This window comes from Pelmatolapia mariae, linkage group LG13 (genome assembly GCF_036321145.2).
Source record: "Pelmatolapia mariae isolate MD_Pm_ZW linkage group LG13, Pm_UMD_F_2, whole genome shotgun sequence".
In the NCBI taxonomy this organism is placed as follows: Eukaryota; Metazoa; Chordata; class Actinopteri; order Cichliformes; family Cichlidae; genus Pelmatolapia; species Pelmatolapia mariae.
In genome coordinates this window covers 35,514,664-35,537,470 of record NC_086238.1, presented here as the reverse complement: position 1 = coordinate 35,537,470, position 22,807 = coordinate 35,514,664, and the positions used below count along the sequence as shown (strand labels likewise).

Below are 22,807 nucleotides of genomic sequence, written 5' to 3'. Positions count from 1 at the left end.
TTTTCTTATTCATTTTTTTATAGCTCCTGTGATTGCTGTGTGTAATTTTAACTTGTTTGCATTTTTCTGTGCACTTTTGAGATTTAACTAAGTTTGCATATATGGGGCAATTTCCCCTTTAAATCTGTAGTGGTTCAGTCCATTTGGGCTGTGGTACAACCATTGGGTTTAACCAGTCAGCCAGTACAACCCCCTTAATTGCTGATTGGTCAGCTTATTTATGTGTAAATGTGTGATTGGTTCACTTGGAATTCTTTCTTTATTGAAACACAAAGTATTGGTATTTTGTAAAAAAAAAAAAAAAAAAAAAAAAAGTTTTTTGGTGTTTTCTGTTGAAAACGACAGTTTGTCTGAGGGAGGGGAGCACATGCCCTCACAGTTACCCTGAGATAAAAATAAGACTCATATTCTGATGTCGGAGTTTTCATGAAAACTGTTTCTCCGACTCAGCGGATCTAAATAAATTGAAGAGGCATGTTCTGACATCTGACTGTTAAGTCATCCTATCAAGTTGAAATTACTTCTGTACATGTTTAAGTTACACTCTGTTAAAAACGCAGACGTATTACGAACAGTTTTAATAACATACTCTGAACTGCATAATTCTGAAAACAGGATTTTAACAGTGATTATTTTTTATTAAAGGTCAAAACGCATCAATGGCATTCACTAAGAAAGATTTGCAGACATGCAGAGATGGGGCTTTGCTGCTTGTCTGTAGAAAGACTCACCATCATTAACAGGCAACGATCATTTCAATAAAATTCAAATTAAACTTGGCAGCTGAACAACAAGCACAAAAATTAGAAAAGCAAAAGTCCCTCATTTTAACTTTGTGATAAAGTTTGTTATAAAAAGGGTCCTCTTCTTTTTATTTTCCCAGTGTTTTGTAAATACTTCATACGGAGTTACAATCACAGCGATAGGATAGAGAGGATATTTGGGTGTGGAAGTCGTTGGCTTCTGTGGTGGCTGTTTGAACGGTCACCTGATGTGTGAAGAAAGAATCTGTTGTGAATCCGTTGCATAGTCGCTCATTAAGACCAGGTTGAATTTGAAGGTTAATTCTCTCCTACCTGTAAGCACATAGAGTTCTTGTACCTATAACTAGCTAACTAAATCATTGAAGAAAGAAATATTTCAGCCTGGACACTTATTTGTGGGATATGTACCAGTTGTTGGATTTGGATTTGTGTCTCTTTCACAGTGCAAAGGTTTGGAACCACAGTATTAAAATAATTCGCAAAGGTGATATACTAAGATTAGCAGCAGATAACTTGAGTAATGCTTTCCACCAAGAAAGCAGAATGGATCATTACCAGTATAAATGTTAATTTATTTGGAAAGCGTGAACAGTGAAGATTTCCAGTAGTTTCAAGAGCCCGAGGAGTGATCTCTGCGTGAAATATTTGCATTGCAATAATTGTTGGGTATCGCAACATCCAGCAATAAATTAAATGTATGTTTTAATTTCAATTTTGTATTGTATATAAGAACATTAGCAGCGCAGTTAAAAATGATTTTGTTCAGAAACATAGGCTATAAGAAGATCATTGGTAGCCTTTCATCTGACTGAGACTCTTTAAATAAAGCATTTCTCTGCAGATGATCAGTTTGCTGTTTTACACCTTGTCCTTCAACAAATCTTCAGACAAAAGTCAGATTAGAGAGTGGCTTTTAATTAGCTAAGAAACTGGGTCAAGTTATGCCTTTTTAAGTAAAGGTTTAATTACTGCAAGTGTAAAGGCCTGTGGTACAACCCATTAACAGAGAAACAGGTTGATCATATTTAAGACTGAAACATTAATTAATTGTAGACATCTACTGTGATGAAGTCTACTCTCCACTGCTGTGTAATCAATTATTGTAAATGTAAATGTTATCAGGAAATGATCAGACAGCAGAGGGTTTTCAGGAAACACTGTTAAATGTTCAGTTTCTATGCCATATGTTAAAACAAGATCTAGAGTGTGATTAAAGTGGTGGGTGGGTTCTTTTACATTTTGACAGAAGCCAATTGAGTCTAATAACAGATTAAATGCAATGTTGAGGCTGTCATTTTTAGCATCTACATGGATGTTAAAATCACCCACAATAATTATTTTATCTGAGCTGAGCACTAAATCAGATAAAAAGTCTGAGAAATCAGAGACTCGGCCTGTGCTTCGAGGTTTCTGGTAGTTAGAATGACTCGGGGGTGTTGATTCATTTAAACTAACATAATCATCCTGCTGCAACCAGGTTTCTGTAAGGCAGAGTAAATCGATTTGCTAATATTTGCTAATTCACAGGCACAAACAGGGACTTAGAAGAGACACTGCTTTATTCTTTAGTGCAGTTGTGGATAATATATCGTTCTTTCTTTGTGTTTTTTTTAGTGTTTAAATTGTTTGGGGGGGGGGGGGGTAACAGGAGGAGAGAAGCTGCAGAGAGAAGCTGTTTCCTGGTCCCAACTCTGGATAGTCACATTTAGAGAGGTGAAATAAATATAAATATAATAGCAGCTGATTGGTTTTGCTAATTCAGCACTGTTCAACTTGATGTAAACACACAAACTAGATATCCAAAAATGTAGGCATTTGGAAAAAAGTCAGGGTCCAATGCACAAGGAGAATAAACACACAGAAAGGCCCCAGCTGGGGTTAGAACCAAGAAGCTTCTTGACAGAGCTAAGAAGAAGCTTCAGTCCGTTACCTTGCTTGCTCAAGCTAAAGTTATCTGAATGTAGTAATATAAATGTTCACATACAGGGGTAGGTGCTGGCACCTGATAACTGTATATTTCTCACCAAACAAACTGCTACTTTTACTGACTGAAAAATATATCTGATAATAATGATAATGGTCTTTGAGTGCTAGTTACAAGAGATCTTTTCGTATCTGTTACAAATAAATATTGGGTTTGAAAAATGCTGGTCCATGGCTGGTCTCAGTTCACACGGGGGTAATGAAAATCTCAAATAAAAATGATCTTCTTTGTTGTTTAAAACAGAAAAAAATAAGAAAAACCAGCTGCTCATGCTCATGCTTGAGTAACAGCATGTGTCTGTCAGTTTTCCCGGCACGTGACACACGGTTCTCCTGCAGGGGAAACTGAAGTTAACACGTGCTGTCACATGTAAACTGATGATCAGGAGGTTTAGGTCAGACAAGACTTGTGGCTTTAATTCCATAACAGAAAATATCAGAGTGAAAACTGAAGGTTTGTCTTGCTCTTATGTAACCATGATGTCTAAGCCACATGATACAAACACAGGTTTTTTTTTACTGAATTGTATTTAGGAAACATCTGATGAATTCACACATATATAGATTCCTTATATTTTGCATGGAAAATGGAAAATTTGTGCATTTATTTATTGAAATGTACAAATATACACAGAAATACAGTATCCAAGGCAAAAACTGTTCAGTTCTAATAAGCTTGAGTCGATATTTGGTATTACCCCCGTTTTGAACACAGCCTGAACCCTTTGGGAAGCTTTCTTGTAATTTCTTTCCGACTGCAGGAATAGTTCTCAAACATTGGTTGTCAATATGATCCCACACCACCTCAGTATATTGAGGGGGTCTTGAAACGTTTTGGGCCACCTTTAGCAAGCTACTCTAAAATCATTTTTATTTCTGTAACAAAATCTGACCTTAAAAACTCTTTCCCAAAAAAGTATTTATGTAAGCAGACTGTGCAACGGCAGCCAGTAATAGAATTTATTCAGACAAACTAAAGTCTTAAATAGGCAATCAAAGGAGGTGATGACTAATCAAATGGGACAAAAACTGAATGCAATTCATAAGAACACATGACTATCAGGAAATAACTAAACAGGGAACACCAACAGGGTGACAGGGAAACACTGAAGGCAGGATACACTAAAGGAAAAAACACAATACAAATAATAATCACGAACAGAAACTAGACAGTAAAGCTAATAGAAATTAAAATGCAGGATTACTATAAATAAAAAGATTAACCTAAAAAAGAGATACAACAAACGCTCTGGAATGTGTGCAGGGCTGTGGGAATGGTGTCCTCTGTCGATTTGTCTTTACCCTGAGTCCGGTTATGTGGAAGGCAGGCCTTTATATATAGCAGCATAAGCCTCTCCAAGCATTTCATGACTACAGACATTAAGGCAGTGGGTGTGTAGTCACTGAGGCACTTTGGAGCAGATGACTTTGGCACAGGAATGATGGTTGTGGAGAGATAGTGGACTGTGACAGTGAGAGGTTAAACACATGGTCAGGACTCCCTCTAGCTGGTCAGCGTAGGCACAAAGTACTTTACCAAGTACTCCATCCAGCCCAGCAGCTTTCCTGTTCACAGCTTTCAGCACCTGCCTCACCTGCTGTTCCTGGAGGACGAGAGAGCAGTGGCTGGTGGAAGCGCCTCAGCTGTGTCAGGGCTCTTTGTTTCAAAGTGAAAGAAGAGGTTATTTAATTCTTATGCCAACGTGGTGTCAGCACCGGTGGAGAGGCCATTGCCCTCAGCCGGAAAAGGGTAGAGTGCCCACTCCGGGTCAGGGGCAAGTGACTGCCTAACGCAAGGACTTTAAATATCTTTGGGTCTTGTTCACGAGTGAGGGGAGCGGGAGATCAACAGACAGCAGCTGGAAGGATGCTGACGCTGTACAGGTCATGGATGAATGGATGGGTGGATGCATGTCTTGCTTTCATACTTTTTTGTTTTTCTATTTCTATTCTTATTTGATCTTATTTGTATGTCTGTGTTATCTAAATGCATCCTATTTGTGCTCTTCCTCACACTGTCAGTACATCAAGGACTTCTACAACAAGACAGTGGTGGGACGCAATGGAACAGGACTCAGTGAGGAGACCCTGACCCTCATGTACTCTCTCACTGTGTCTGTATTTGCTGTTGGAGGTCTGTTGGGCTCACTCATTGTGGGAATGCTGGTCACACGCTATGGCAGGTAAAACACTCGTCTTCATTTTTTTTTAAAACTTAATTACCGAGAAGTATACAACAGTTTCTTTGAAAAAGACATGCTACTGTATATATGATAAGTAGTGCTGTCAGTGTTAATCTTGTTAAAATGACGTTGACGCCATAACCGCATTAACGCGGCAAATCTCCATTAGCGAGTTAGCGTGGATCGCCCTGTGCGTGGGACTGCGCAGCATCAACGCATTAGCGCAGTTAGCTCGTTAACGCATTAGCAACGTCCAGGTATGTGTGGACTGAAATTTCATATATGCAACATACAATATAATTCCACAAAAAATCCCCCCTAAATTATTTTAAAAAACAGCATAATATCCTGGCAGGTGGGTCGCCAGAAAAATACCTTAAAATAACAGAAATTTATCATCACTGCATGGCAAACATCCTTGGACAAGATACTAACCCCAAGTTGCTCTCCGATGCATGAATGTCTTTGAATGTTAGGTTGAAAGCACAATAGATGAGATTAAATAGCCCTTTATTTTCATGTACATATACCATGAAAATTGTGGCTGCTCCACACCAACTATGCAGGTATAAAATATAAATAGTTAGACAGGAATAAACAAACAGAAGAAATATATACAATAGAAAAGGCACACATTTGAAGAACAGGCTGCAAAGTGCTTGGAAGTAGTGTATGGACTGAGTAGAGTCAGTGTGGGAGTAGCCTGACCATGGCTCACATTGGGTGGTCAGGGGTGGGGGGGATAGTGCTTGTTAAGAGTCCTGGTTTCCCTGGGGAAGAAGCTGTTTGTGAGTCTGGAGGTTTGGGACCTGTTTGGCCTGAGGGCAGCAGGGTGGGGCACAGAGTCCCCTGTAATGGCCCTGGTTTTCCTGAGAAAGGAGGAGCTGGCGATGGCAGAGTGCAGCCAATATTTTTTTGGACAGTGGTAATTGCTCTTTGCACTGTTTTCCTGTTCTTAGTAGTGGCACCTGTGCACCAAACACCCAGGCAGTAGGAGAGCACGCTCTCCACTGAGGTGCAGTAGAAGACCAGCAGCAGCTTCTGGTCCTGGTTATTCTGCCTCAGGACAAGAAGAAGAGTTGGTTCAATAGTCAATAACAATTAGCTGACAGCCCTGTTAAGTATACGCAGTGTGACTAGTCATAGAGACTTAGTGCTACGCCGGAGTCTTTACTCCAGTCTTTACGCAGTTTTACTGTGTGCTATATTACCAGGCTATTTCTACTTAGGTTTGATATACTTGCATTGGAGATGCAACAGGTAACGTGTCTGCAGCAAAAGCCAAGTAATTACAAACTATTTTTTTAAAGTTATATTCAAAACAATAGTAAATAACACTAATTATGTTTTTATTATTGCAAGCTTGTAATTTCACAGGCATTTATGATTTATTGTTGACAATCCTTATATTTGTAAATGGAATAACATAGATTGTGCATTTCTATTTGTATTATTTTTCTTTAATTTGACCAATTTTGGTAACAAAATACACCATCTGTAAAACTGTGTCACTTTACACTCAATGCATCACGTTATATATGTGTTTACAGCATAAAACTAGAATTGAACAGGCTTATCTTCTAAATAAACATGATTTATAGCTTTTAAAGTTTTTTTCATGTTATTTTACATTAGACACGTTAGTTTACAGACAATGTTTTTGTTTTTTTATTTCATACATTTCATGTAAGATTTATATGAAACATTTTTTACAGTGTAAATAAAAATAATATACTATGTCACATACTGTGAGGAGCCATTAGGAGCAATATCACTACAGTGCTTTCAAACACACACTCATTCACACAATATACCGAAAAATCAAGAAGGTCTCTTCATGCTATTTCTACACAACTGATTCTAAGATTATCGGGTCAGTAACTTTAAAACTTTTAAGTCACCAGAAACGTTCACCATTTTGTCTGGAAGAAGACCCAAACTTTCACCCTCAGCTGAGAGAAAATTGGTTTGGATTTTTAGAAACAAAAAAGGAAAGCATAGACGAGTACCCAAACTAATGCACACAAAACCAAAAATATCTGCCTCCGCTATATTTAACAAGTTAAATTGGATCAGATTAAAATTTCCCATTTGTGCCGCCTCTCAGGTCTCTGAGCCTGCCCAGCTCGACTCATTTATAACAGGAGCTGGAATTGTGCATACAATGGAGCTACAGTCTCCAACAAATATACAAAACCAGCAGAGCTTTCAGAAACAATATGGACACAAAAAGGCAAGGATCTTTATGAAGCACTGAGCTGAAAAGACAGACATTGCTTTACTTTTGTACTTTTTAGTATATATCTATTTCAACAGTCCTGCTGGAATGCAGAGCAACTTCTAAGGACAGTAGCCAGTCAACACACATTCATGTGCAGAAAATATGGGCAAGCATAAGAATTTGAGCTTGAAAAAGGCCAGATTGTGATGGTAGATGACAGAGTCAGAGCATCTCCAAAACAGCAGCTCTTGTGAGATCTGCAGGTCAGTATCTATCAAAAGTGATCCAAACTGATTCTGACAGGGTCATATTCAGCAAGGCTCACTGATGCATTGTGGAGCAAATGTGCTCTAATCCAACAGATGTGCTACTGTAGCCAAAAATATTAATGCTGGTTCTGATAGACAAAGAGCATTACAGTTTGTTTAGGGTGCTGCATAGCCACAGAGCAGGGGTCGGCAACCTTTATGATGATGAGTGCATCTAAAATTTCCTCAGAAGTCAATGTGCCATATGATTGCATTTGCAATAAATGTAATAACGCTCTATATTAACAGTTACACACTATATAGAACCACTTTATAGAATTATATTTGTTCACAGATGTTGGCAGCTGTCAGCGAATAGTTATCAGCTATTTTGAAACAAAAAAATACTTTTTATCCATAACAGCAAATGAACTGTACAACAGAAAATACAAATGCTATTTATGGTCTCCTCACAACAATGATAAGAAAAAATAAACTGAGCCAATATGGCATGTTTGTTAATACAGAGACACACATGTTAATGTGATCTCAGGTCTCCCACTCAGAGACACAGGTCTCTGAGTGTCCAGCATTCAGACGGCTACCTGAGGACACTCATGTGAGAGAAAATCTGCTCACACAGATATGTAAGGCAAGGCAAGTTTATTTACATAGCACAATTCAACAACAAGGTGATTCAAAGTGCTTTACAGAGACATTAAAAACAAAAACAAATAAAAAGCATGATTTGAAATTGATTAAGACAAGCAAGCAAACAAGCAAACAAACACAAACAAACAAACAAACAAACAAACAAACAAACAAACAAACAAACAAACAAACAAACAAACAAAACAGTATATAAAATCAGAACAGTAGATAAAATCAGAACAGTAGATAAAATCAGTAGTTAAAATGTAAGTTTTGAAATTTAAGCTTAAAAGTGTGGATTTGGTGCTTTATTCAAAAGCAGCTGAGAACAGGTGAGTCTTCAACCTGGATTTAAATAAACTGAGTGTTTCAGCTGATCTGAGGCTTTCTGGGAGTTTGTTCCAGATATATGGAGCATAAAAGCTGAATGCAGCTTCTACGTGTCTGGCTCTGACTCTGGGAACTGATAAAAAACCGGATCCAGATGACCTGAGGGATCTGGAAGGTTCATACTGGGTCAGGAGGTCACTGATGTATTTTGGTCCTAAACCATTCAGAGCTTTATAGACCAGCATCAGAACTTTAAAGTCTATCCTCTGACAGACAGGCAGCCAGTGTAAAGACCTCAGAGCTGGACTGATGTGGTCCACTTTTTTGGTCTTAGTGAGGACTCGAGCAGCAGAGTTCTGAATGAGCTGTAGTTGTCTGACAGATTTTTTAGGTAGACCTGTAAAGATGCTGTTACAGTAATCAAGCCTGCTAAAGATGAATGCATGGACTAGTTTTTCCAGGTCCTGTTGAGACATCAGATCTTTTATCCTTGAAATATTCTTAAGGTGATAGTAAGCTGATTTTGTTATTGTCTTAATGTGTTTTTCTAAGTTTAGGTCTGCATCCATCACTACACCCAAATTTCTCGACTGGTTTGTGGTTTTTAGGTGTATAGATTGAAGTTCTCTGGTGACCTGTAATTGTTTTTCTTTGGCTCCAAAGACTATTACTTCAGTTTTGTTTTTGTTTAGCTGGAGAAAATTGTGGCACAACCAGTCATTAATTTCCTCAATGCATTTACCAAGAGCCTGTACAGGGCCTCGGTCTCCTGGTGATATTGTGATATATATTTGTGTGTCATCTGCATAGCTATGATAGTTTATTTTGTTGTTCTTTATAATCTGTGCCAGTGGGAGCATGTAAATGTTAAACAGAAGGGGTCCCAAGATGGAACCTTGGGGAACTCCACATGTGATACTTGTCTGCTCAGATGTGAAGTTACCTATTGATACAAAGTATTTCCTGTTTTCTAAGTATGTTTTGAACCAGTTTAGTACAGTTCCTGAAAGACCTGCCCAGTTCTCCAGTCGTTTGAGTAATATGTTGTGGTCAACTGTATCAAATGCTGCACTGAGATCCAGTAAAACTAAGACTGACATTTTTCCACTGTCTGTATTCAAACATATGTCATTAAACACTTTGGTCAGAGCGGTTTCAGTGCTGTGGTTCTGTCTAAAACCTGACTGGAAGGCATCATAGCAGTTATTCTGTGTTAAGAAGTAACTGAGCTGTTGAGAAACTGCTTTTTCAATGATCTTACTTAAAAATGGGAGATTTGAGATCGGCCTGTAGTTATTCATTTGTGTCTTGTCAAGATTGTCCTTTTTCAGTATAGGTTTTATTACAGCAGTTTTTAGTGATTCTGGAAACACACCTGACATTAAAGAAAGGTTTACGATCTGTAACAGGTCTGACTCCAAAGTCTTTGAGACCTTTTTGAAAAAACTTGTTGGCAGGACATCTAAACAGCAAGAGGAGGAGTTCAGTTGGCCTAAGATGTCCTCCAGGTCTTTGCTGTTAATAGGGTGAAACTGTTTGATGGTGTTTAAACAGTTTTTCGGTGGACACAGTACATATCCTGGATCTGCTGTTGATGTACCAATTGCTTGTCTAATCTTTTGGATTTTTTCTGTGAAGAATTTGGCAAAGTCATTGCAGGCCATGGTCGAATGAAGTTCAGCTGCCACTGACACAGGAGGGTTTGTTAGCCTGTCAACTGTAGAAAATAAGACCCGAGCATTATGACTGTTTTTGGTGATGATGTCAGAGAAGTAGGACCTCCTTGCACTCCTCAGTTGTAAATTATAATTGTGAAGTTGCTCTTTATAGATGTTATAATGAACCTGGAGGTTTGTTTTTCTCCATCTGCGCTCAGCTTTCCTACACTCTCTTTTTTCATTTTTCACCAGTGTGGAGTTTCTCCATGGAGACTTTTTCCTTCCAGAGATAACCTTCACCTTAATGGGAGCAATAGTGTCCATTACATTTGACATTTTAGCATTGAAGCTATTGACGAGCTCATTGACTGAACCTCTGGACAGGTCAGGTGTTAATGGGAAGACCTGGTTAAAGATCTCACTACTGTTTTCAGTTATACACCGTTTTGTGATCACTGCTGTTGATATATTTGTGTGGGCTGAGATTTTACTTTCAAAGAAAACACAGTAATGATCAGACAGGCCCACATCAGACACAGTAACCTTTGAAATGCTCAGGCCCTTGGAGCTCAGTAGGTCAAGAGTGTGTCCTCTATTATGTGTGGGCTCTGTTACATGCTGAGTCAGCCCAAAGTTGCCCAGAGTGTTACTCAGGTCTTTAGTCCCTTTGTCCTGAGGGTTGTCCACATGGATGTTAAAATCCCCAACAATAACTACACAGTAGAAATCAACACAGATCACAGACAGCAGTTCACTGAGGTCATTAAAAAAGTCTGTGCAGTATTTGGGAGGCCTGTAAACATTAAGAAACACAACTTTGGATGGGGCCTTTAGCTGTAAAGCCACATATTCAAAAGACTGAAAACTTCCAGGAGATAGCTGCTTACATTGAAATGATTCATTAAATAAGACGGCAACCCCTCCTCCTCTCCTGCTCACCCTGGCCTCACTGATAAAACTGTAGTTAGGAGGGGTCGTCTCGATGAGAACAGCTCCACTGTTACTTTGGTCCAACCAAGTTTCAGTTAAAAACATAAAATCAAGGCTGTGCTCGGTGATTAAATCATTAATTAAAAATGTTTTCCCAGCTAAAGATCTAACGTTTAATAAAGCCAACTTAAGTGTTTTAGAGGTATTATTTGCCCCCTCGTGTTTGGGAGCAGTCTGTGGCACACAAGCTATGTTTACTATATTTAAAGATCTTTTAGAGTGCAGCTCTCTGTGTTTTGACCAGGCCACATGTCTCCTTCTGTCACCTAAAAGTACAGAAATTTTAAAACCTTCTAGTAAACAGGGTCCCAGCTTCTCCTGGGAAAAGTCACCACTGCCATAATCCTCACAGCCCGGACCCTCCACACATCACACATCAGACTGCGGAGACAGAGCATGAAGGTGGTAAGGTGGAACTAAGGGGGGCGAGGCTGGGCAATGTGACTTCGATTGCTCTGTTGAGGGCGGGGCTCGATGGCGAACCTTTGGCTGCTCTGGTGGGGGGTTTATGGGGGACAAAAAGGGATAGGGCCGGGGGGTAGATCTGAGCCCAGCATTGACCCGCTCCATCATCTCCTCAGTGAATTTCAGGTGTGGGGAGGAGGGAGAAAGGGAGGGGGAGGAGGGTGATGGCCTGTCAGGGGTTTGGGGGACTGGGGAAGGTCGTGGTCCCTGGTCCTGGTCGTTGGTGTTGTTGAGAGAGGTGGAGGCAAATAGGGACCCCTCTTCTTGCCTCAGATGTCTCTCCTTTCTGAGGCTCTTCCCGGGTGGGGGCAGATGGAGCTCCTCCTCAAGGTTTCTGCTGGGCTTTGTCTGTTCTTGGAGTACTGTTTGTTCCTCTTTATGAGATAACTCCTCGTTCAGCCTTGGCACCAAGCACAGATGGATGACGTATGGAATAAAACAGGTTGGAGGTGAACAGTTTCACCCCTGACTTGTTAAAATTAAATCCATTTGCTTTAAACAGATGCCTGCGTTCCCAAAAAATATTAAAGTTGTTGATAAAATGCACTGAGTGGTCAGTACATGCTGATATAAGCCATTTATTCAGTGCAAACAATCTGCTGAATCTCTCGTCTCCTCCTCTGACGGGCGGTACAGGCCCACTGATGAATACAGCTGCATTCAGAGAGTTTACAGTATTTAATAATCCAGTAAAGTCCCGTTTCAAAACCTCCGACTGTTGTTTGGACACATCGTTTGACCCTGTATGCAGAACAATATTTGTCACAGTTGGATATTCATCTGCAATCTGAAGAATTCTCTCCTTCAGGTTGTTGACCATATCCTTAGGAAAGCAGAGGACTTTAGTGTTCTTACCGCACATCCTTTGTACATCCTTTACGGCAGAGTCACCCACAATCAGAGTTTCAGGCCTAGCCTGTAGCTTTCCCTGTGGCCTTTTACTTTTCAACAGATTTTCAGACCTTACTTCGCTACTTTTAGATGGATGGTTGTCCGATATAGATCCAGGGTTCTTTGATAGTGGAGCAAATCTGTTCTGCAGTTTCACATTCAGTTGTTTTGGAGGTTTGTTGTTAACCTTCCTGTCCAGTCCTGTTTCCTCCCGTACACAGGGGTAGAAGAGCTTCTCTGTCTCGTAGGAAGTGAAGGCCAGTCGGTTTCAGAGATTTCAGCTCGCTGTGCCCTGCCTGTGATACGTCCTCCCCCTTCCAGGAGACATGATTTATGTCTTGGTTTTGCACCAAGACAGTCCAAGGGGGGATTATCGCTTGAGGATTTATAATAATAATGCACAGAGTCTACTTTCTTGGTCATGTTATCTGTGCTCCTTAGCTGTGTACTAGCTTGCTCATCGCCATTGCTTTGAATCAAAGGCAAGGTTGTTTCATTTCCACACAGTCCATTTACCTCCACGTTTACTTCTAAGCGATGAATTTTTGTCTCCAGTACTGCAATCTTCTGCAGAAGGCTGTGGTAGTCATCTGTGGAGAGGGAAGGCATCTTGTTGCTAGTTAGCCTAGCGGTTAGCACCTTTACAGGCTATTGAGGCTGTTCGGTGTCCAGACGCTGTAATCAGGCTTCAGCTGTGTCTAGGCCACAGACACACGGAGCGCTGAGGATAAGGTAACTAAAAATGTTGCTGTTTCTGTTAAGAACACTTTAGTCCTAATGATCTATAAGTGTCAAGAAGCTCTCGCAGGTAAGCTCATACAGAAAAAAGGGAAAAAATCAGCATAAAAATCAATAAAAATCAATAAAAGAAGCAAAACATTTGAAGAGCAAAGAGAGGAAGCGTCCACACTCACAAAAGGGGGCGGAGTGTTAATGTAGAGCCAAATACTGTCAATAAGGCCTCTGCAATGTTCTGAAGACAGTTAAACTTGTCAGGTAGTGATGTCCAGCAGGTGAAAATGCAGCTCCATGAACACGCACAGCTGTGGATTCCAGCTGCGTTCGTAGTTCTGCAAACTTTGACCCCATAGAGTCGAGCTTTTCAGTTCAATCAGCTGCATTTCGATGTCCTCTGTGTCCAGCCAGTTAATGCGAGACAAACCAAGCTGCTCATTAAAGATTTCTGGTTTGATCAGAAAAGAAAACATTGGTCTATACACCTGAAAGTCCCGAAAACGCATTGTGAACTCTGTCTCGAGTCTACGGATGTATCCGTGTATTTCCGTGGTGCTGATGCTGCGCTGAGCGGACAGCTGCTGAAGCATTTGAAGTGTCGGAATGTGGAAATTTCAACATCGCTTGAAAAAACTGCCAGCTAGCAACGTCCCTCTCACCAGTAGGATAAGTTATTTGTAGCCAGTTACAAGTTGAATCTGGTAGTTGGGGTTGTTAGCTAAGATGCCGTCATTAAGAAGCGGCACAACTAATGTGTTTATGTGAGCTAATTCGCGATGTGCACCACTCGCCCGGCCATTTATTTTTAATGCACCCTCTCAGATTAATTCAATGTGTCGTGCCCAGGGCTGGACTGGGACAAAAAATCGGCATTTTCACTAGAGACCGGCCCACCAGGTATTATAGGAAAAGCCAGAAAGCCTTTGAATGAAAACAAACACTGTTGTGACAGCGATGTACAGTTTTGTTGGTATATGTATGATTTCTATACATTTTACGTCAGATAAAAACTTTGGTTGTAAGATTCAGATAATTATTTATTAAAAGCGAGACATTTTAAATGAGAAAAAGAAAGAACCTGGCACCCAGATGCACTATGGGAAGAAGGAAAGCTGGCAAGGCCAGTGTGATGCTTTGGGCAATGCACTGCAGTCATTTGGTTATAGTCCCATGTATGGTCTGCCTGCTAGCATCTTACACCCTGCTGTTATGTACTGGATTGCCATAGGAGCATCTTTGCACAGCCTGGTGGTCTTGCCTGGTGTGGTGAACTCTTGTGGTTAGAGTTTGTTACTGTGCTGCCATGATTAGTGCCTCTTTGGTATCTTTCAGTCCACCTTTGTCCAGCCAGGTAGGATTTCTTGACATCAGCCACTTCTTCTTTCTGCTGGTGGTACATGCTGGGGACTGTCCTTTCATCGTAGCTCCAGTTCGTGCTTCTGTTCTTTTCTGCCACTAAGTAGGTGGTCAGTTGTGGCCGTCTGCCTGATGTACTCATGGATCTTAGTTGTTTCATTCTGGATAGTGGTTCTGACGCTCGCTAGTCTTTGACCAGTAGGGCCTAAGTGTTTATTTTATTTCAGGTTTTTGATAGGGGCGACATGGGCGGTTTCCCAGTGCGGCATCGTGGTGGGGGCAACATCACGGGCATCGGCAAAAAACTGGCACCGATCGGTTTTCTATTGCTCTTTTGCGGGGAGTAAGGGCACCCTCCGAGGTGCGCCTGCTGCTTACGGCACAGGAAGGAGAGGGCGGGGCGGCAGGGGATTCTCTGGCTGCAAAATAAAACAAAATAAAAACAATCCCACAAACAGGAAAACACCAGACATTATGACTTATAATTTGCACCGATGTGTTTTAGAAATTCTATAAAGTGAGCGCGAGAGCCCTCGGTGCGCCTGCTTGCTGCTGAAGTCAAAGTAAACTTTATTGTCATCTCTGCTACATACAGTCCAGTATATAGAGAGACGAGACGACGAGGCTCCAGTTACAGCAGTGCAAGTAAACAATCAATAAATATAAGAAGAGTAAGAAAATAAATATACACTTTAGGACCAGGGGTAAAGGGATCAATAACAATTTAAAATGTATAATTTACAGTTTGATGATTTAAAGTCTCACACATAACCCGTCGACAGGGGAGGGGCCTGGCTGCTTCCAAATAGAGCACATTTCATTCATAATGTTGTAAATCCAAGCACATTATGTATTCATGATCTGAATCCTGGGTTGTGCGAAATCCCAGCAATAAACCATTGACAAAGCGAATCTGTGAACTAAGATGTAGGTCTGTTAGGTTATGTTGTGGTGATCCTCGGGTTGGGGGATGGGTGTTCATACTGGAGTGCAAAATTAAAACCAATGGAAGATGGACAAGAAAAGTTCAAAGCCATCAGGCGCAAAAGATACAAGTAAGCAGATGTGTCATTGGATAATGGCAGGTCATCCTGAAACAATTATAATCAGAATACTTTATTAATCCCTAAGGAAATTATGTGGGCTACAGTTGCTCCAAGAAGAAATTCTGAAAATAGTAACAGTAACAGACTAAACTGCACACAACACATTATGTTACAGATTTGACACATTTAAGAAATAGCACTAATATATACAGATCACTCAATAATAAATATCAAGGATTAACAGAGGTGATTATAAATAAATATCAAGAAAATTGACGAGAATATTCCAGAGTAGAAAAGAGTGTGTGTAAAAGGGTGTAACTATTGCAGTGTTCACAGTGTGTTAGATGGAGGAGTTGTACAGGGAGATGGCCACAGGCAGGAATGATTTTTGTCATTCAGTGGTGCATTATGGGTAATCTCAGTCTCTCACTGAGTGTGCTCCTGTGAGTAGCCAGTACGTCATGGAGTGGGTGGGAGGTATTATCCATGATTGTCCTTATCTTGGACAACATCTGCCTCTCAAACACCACCCTAACAGAGTCCTGGCTGTGGAGGAGAGGACGAGATGACCCAAATGCAGGACTCGCGGTGAAAGCTGGTGTTTATTGCAGATGGAATGAACGAACAGAACAGAAGCAGGAAATGGCTGGCTTACTGAATGACTGAATGACTGGCTGACTGAATGACTGAATGACTGAATGACTGGCTGACTGGCTGACTGAATGACTGAATGACTGGCTGACTGGCTGACTGACTGACTGAATGACTGGCTGACTGGATGACTGACTGACTGGCTGACTGAATGACTGAATGACTGGCTGACTGAATGACTGTCTGACTGGCTGACTGGATGACTGGCTGACTGAATGACTGGCTGACTGGCTGACTGAATGACTGGCTGACTGCATGACTGGCTGACTGGCTGCCTGGCTGACTGAATGACTGGCTGACTGGATGACTGGCTGAATGAATGACTGAATGACCGGCTGACTGAATGACTGCCTGACTGGCTTACTGAATGACTGGCTGACTGAATGACTGAATGACTGGCTGACTGAATGACTGGCTGACTGGCTGACTGAATGACTGGCTGACTGGCTGACTGGCTGACTGAATGACTGAATGACTGGCTGACTGAATGACTGAATGACTGAATGAATGGCTGACTGAATGACTGGCTGACTGAATGACTGAATGACTGAATGACTGGCTGACTGAATGAATGAATGACTGAATGACTGGCTGACTGAATGACTGAATGACTGGCTGACTGGCTGCCTGGCTGACTGAATGACTGAATGACTGGCTGACTGAATGACTGAATGACTGGCTGACTGAATGACTGAATGACTGGCTGACTGGCTGACTGACTGCCTAACTGACTGAATGACTGAATGAAAGAATGACTGGCTGACTGAGTGACTGAATGACTGGCTGACTGAATGACTGAATGACTGGCTGACTGAATGACTGAATAATTGAATGACTGGATGAATGACTGAATGAATGGCTGACTGAATGACTGAATGACTGAATGACTGGCTTACTGAATGACTGAATGACTGGCTGACTGAATGACTGAATGACTGCCTAACTGAATGACTGAATGACTGAATGACTGGCTGACTGGCTGACTGAATGACTGAATGACTGAATGACTGGCTGACTGCATGACTGGCTGACTGGCTGCCTGGCTGACTGAATGACTGGCTGACTGGATGACTGAATGACTGAATGACCGGCTGACTGAATGACTGAATGACTGGCTGACTGGCTGACTGAATGACTGGCTGACTGGCTGACTGGCTGACTGAATGACTGGCTGACTGAATGACTGGATGACTGGCTGACTGAATGACTGAATGACTGAATGACTGGCTGACTGGATGTCTGGCTGACTGAATGACTGGCTGACTGGCTGACTGAATGACTGAATGACCGAATGACTAAATGACTGAATGACTGGCTGACTGAATGACTGAATGACTGCCTAACTGAATGACTGAATGACTGCATGACTGGCTGACTGAATGACTGGCTGACTGCATGACTGGCTGACTGAATGACTGGCTGACTGAATGACTGAATGAATGGCTGACTGAATGACTGGATGACTGGATGACTTGCTGACTGCATGACTGGCTGACTGAATGACTGGCTGACTGGATGACTGGCTGACTGCATGACTGGCTGACTGAATGACTGGCTGACTGAATGACTGGCTGACTGAATGACTGAATGACTGGCTGACTGAGTGACTGAATGACTGGCTGACTGTCTGACTGGCTGACTGAATGACTGGCTGACTGGCTGACTGGCTGACTGAATGACTGAATGACTGTCTGACTGAATGACTGAATGACTGGCTGACTGAATGACTGCCTTACTGGCTGACTGGCTGACTGAATGACTGGCTGACTGGATGACTGGATGACTGGCTGACTAAATGACTGAATGACTGGCTGACTGAATGACTGAATGACTGCCTAACTGAATGACTGAATGACTGCATGACTGGCTGACTGAATGACTGGCTGACTGCATGACTGGCTGACTGAATGACTGGCTGACTGAATGACTGAATGAATGGCTGACTGAATGACTGAATGACTGGATGACTGGATGACTGGCTGACTGCATGACTGGCTGACTGAATGACTGGCTGACTGAATGACTGAATGACTGGCTGACTGAGTGACTGAATGACTGGCTGACTGGCTGACTGGCTGACTGAATGACTGGCTGACTGGCTGACTGGCTGACTGGCTGACTGAATGACTGAATGACTGAATGACTGAATGACTGAATGACTGCCTTACTGGCTAACTGGCTGACTGAATGACTGGCTGACTGCCTGACTGGCTGACTGGATGACTGGCTGACTAAATGACTGAATGACTGGCTGACTGAATGACTGAATGACTGCCTAACTGAATGACTGAATGACTGCATGACTGGCTGACTGAATGACTGGCTGACTGCATGACTGGCTGACTGAATGACTGGCTGACTGAATGACTGAATGAATGGCTGACTGAATGACTGAATGACTGAATGAGTGGCTGACTGAATGACTGAATGACTGGCTGACTGGATGTCTGGCTGACTGAATGACTGAATGACTGAATGACTGGCTGACTGAGTGACTGAATGACTGGCTGACTGGCTGACTGGCTGACTGAATGACTGGCTGACTGGCTGACTGGCTGACTGGCTGACTGAATGACTGAATGACTGAATGACTGAATGACTGAATGACTGCCTTACTGGCTAACTGGCTGACTGAATGACTGGCTGACTGCCTGACTGGCTGACTGGATGACTGGCTGACTAAATGACTGAATGACTGGCTGACTGAATGACTGAATGACTGCCTAACTGAATGACTGAATGACTGCATGACTGGCTGACTGAATGACTGGCTGACTGCATGACTGGCTGACTGAATGACTGGCTGACTGAATGACTGAATGACTGGCTGACTGCATGACTGGCTGACTGAATGAGTGGCTGACTGAATGACTGAATGACTGGCTGACTGGCTGACTGGCTGACTGAATGACTGTCTGACTGAATGACTGAATGACTGAATGACTGGCTGACTGAATGACTGAATGACTGCCTAACTGAATGACTGAATGACTGCATGACTGGCTGACTGAATGACTGGCTGACTGCATGACTGGCTGACTGAATGACTGGCTGACTGGCTGACTGAATGACTGGCTGACTGAATGACTGGCTGACTGAATGACTGAATGACTGAATGACTGAATGACTGGCTGACTGAATGACTGGCTGACTGAATGACTGAATGACTGGCTGACTGAGTGACTGAATGACTGGCTGACTGTCTGACTGGCTGACTGAATGACTGGCTGACTGGATGTCTGGCTGACTGAATGACTGGCTGACTGGATGTCTGGCTGACTGAATGACTGAATGACTGGCTGACTCAATGACTGGCTGACTGAATGACTGGATGACTGGCTGACTGAATGACTGAATGACTGGCTGACTGAATGACTGAATGACTGCCTTACTGGCTAACTGGCTGACTGAATGACTGGCTGACTGGATGACTGGCTGACTGAATGACCGAATGACTAAATGACTGAATGACTGGCTGACTGAATGACTGAATGACTGGATGACTGGCTGACTGGCTGACTGAATGACTGAATGACTGTCTGACTGAATGACTGAATGACTGAATGACTGGCTGACTGAATGACTGAATGACTGCCTAACTGAATGACTGCATGACTGGCTGACTGAATGACTGAATGACTGGCTGACTGGATGACTGGCTGACTGAATGACTGAATGACTGAATGACCGAATGACCGGCTGACTGAATGACTGGCTGACTGAATGACTGGCTGACTGAATGACTGAATGAAAGAATGACTGGCTGACTGAATGACTGAATGACTGGCTGAATGACTGAATGACTGAATGACTGAATGACCGGCTGACTGAATGACTGGCTGACTGGCTGACTGAATGACTGAATGACTGGCCTTACTGGCTGACTGGCTGACTGAATGACTGGCTGACTGGCTGACTGAATGACTGGCTGACTGAATGACTGGCTGACTGAATGACTGAATGACTGGCTGACTGAGTGACTGAATGACTGGCTGACTGGCTGACTGGCTGACTGAATGACTGGCTGACTGAGTGACTGAATGACTGGCTGACTGTCTGACTGGCTCACTGAATGACTGGCTGAATGACTGAATGACTGAATGACTGAATGACCGGCTGACTGAATGACTGGCTGACTGGCTGACTGGCTGACTGAATGACTGAATGACTGGCCTTACTGGCTGACTGGCTGACTGAATGACTGGCTGACTGGCTGACTGAATGACTGGCTGACTGAATGACTGGCTGACTGAATGACTGAATGACTGGCTGACTGAGTGACTGAATGACTGGCTGACTGGCTGACTGGCTGACTGAATGACTGGCTGACTGAGTGACTGAATGACTGGCTGACTGTCTGACTGGCTGACTGAATGACTGGCTGACTGGATGTCTGGCTGACTGAATGACTGGCTGACTGGATGTCTGGCTGACTGAATGACTGAATGACTGTCTGACTCAATGACTGAATGACTGGCTGACTGAATGACTGGATGACTGGCTGACTGCCTGACTGAATGACTGAATGACTGGATGACTGGCTGACTGCCTGACTGAATGACTGGCTGACTGAATGACTGGCTGACTGAGTGACTGAATGACTGGCTGACTGAATGACTGGCTGACTGGATGTCTGGCTGACTGAATGACTGAATGACTGAATGACTGGCTGACTGAATGACTGAATGACTGCCTAACTGAATGACTGCATGACTTGCTGACTGAATGACTGAATGACTGTCTGACTCAATGACTGAATGACTGGCTGACTGAATGACTGGATGACTGGCTGACTGCCTGACTGAATGACTGGCTGACTGAATGACTGGCTGACTGAATGACTGGCTGACTCAGTGACTGAATGACTGGCTGACTGAATGACTGGCTGACTGGATGTCTGGCTGACTGAATGACTGAATGACTGAATGACTGGCTGACTGAATGACTGAATGACTGCCTAACTGAATGACTGCATGACTTGCTGACTGAATGACTGAATGACTGGCTGACTGGATGACTGGCTGACTGGCTGACTGGCTGACTGAATGACTGAATGACTGGCTGACTGAATGACTGAATGACTGGCTGACTGCCTGACTGAATGACTGGCTGACTGAATGACTGAATGACTGAATGACTGCCTGACTGAATGACTGAATGAATGGTTTACTGAATGACTGGCTGACTGAGTGACTGAATGACTGGCTGAGTGAATGACTGAATGACTGGCTGACTGGCTGACTGACTGCCTAACTGACTGAATGACTGAATGAAAGAATGACTGGCTGACTGAGTGACTGAATGACTGGCTGACTGAATGACTGAATGACTGGCTGACTGGCTGACTGAATGACTGAATAATTGAATGACTGGATGAATGACTGAATGAATGGCTGACTGAATGACTGAATGACTGAATGACTGGCTTACTGAATGACTGAATGACTGGCTGACTGAATGACTGAATGACTGCCTAACTGAATGACTGGCTGACTGAATGACTGGCTGACTGGCTGACTGGCTGACTGGCTTACTGGCTGACTGAATGACTGGCTGACTGAATGACTGAATGACTGGCTGAATGGTTTACTGAATGACTGGCTGACTGAGTGACTGAATGACTGGCTGAGTGAATGACTGAATGACTGGCTGACTGGCTGACTGACTGCCTAACTGACTGAATGACTGAATGAAAGAATGACTGGCTGACTGAGTGACTGAATGACTGGCTGACTGAATGACTGAATGACTGGCTGACTGGCTGACTGAATGACTGAATAATTGAATGACTGGATGAATGACTGAATGAATGGCTGACTGAATGACTGAATGACTGAATGACTGGCTTACTGAATGACTGAATGACTGGCTGACTGAATGACTGAATGACTGCCTAACTGAATGACTGAATGACTGGCTGACTGAATGACTGAATGACTGAGTGACTGAATGACTGGCTGACTGAATGACTGCATGACTGGCTGACTGGCTGACTGGCTTACTGGCTGACTGAATGACTGGCTGACTGAATGACTGAATGACTGGCTGAATGGCTGACTGAATGACTGGCTGACTGGCTGACTGGCTGACTGAATGACTGGCTGACTGAATGACTGGATGACTGGCTGACTGAATGACTGAATGACTGAATGACTGAATGACTGGCTGTCTGGCTGACTGAATGACTGGCTGACTGGCTGACTGAATGACTGAATGACCGAATGACTGAATGACTGGCTGACTGAATGACTGAATGACTGCCTAACTGAATGACTGAATGACTGCATGACTGGCTGACTGAATGACTGGCTGACTGCATGACTGGCTGACTGAATGACTGGCTGACTGAATGACTGAATGAATTGCTGACTGAATGACTGGATGACTGGATGACTGGCTGACTGCATGACTGGCTGACTGAATGACTGGCTGACTGAATGACTGGCTGACTGAATGACTGAATGACTGGCTGACTGAGTGACTGAATGACTGGCTGACTGTCTGACTGGCTGACTGAATGACTGGCTGACTGGCTGACTGGCTGACTGAATGACTGAATGACTGGCTGACTGAATGACTGCATGACTGGCTGACTGGCTGACTGAATGACTGGCTGACTGGATGACTGGCTG

The 22,807-nt window shown here is 42.9% G+C and overlaps 1 protein-coding gene across 1 annotated transcript in view; it reads left to right on the top strand.

The window, feature by feature from the left end:
- slc2a15a (solute carrier family 2 member 15a) overlaps nt 1–22,807 on the top strand; it is a 72,297-nt gene that overhangs the window by 5,293 nt on the left and 44,197 nt on the right. Inside the window, exon 3 of the mRNA XM_063491592.1 lies at nt 4,770–4,930. Within this exon, the coding sequence (XP_063347662.1) occupies nt 4,770–4,930 (161 nt within the window). The remainder of the gene's footprint in view (nt 1–4,769; nt 4,931–22,807) is intronic.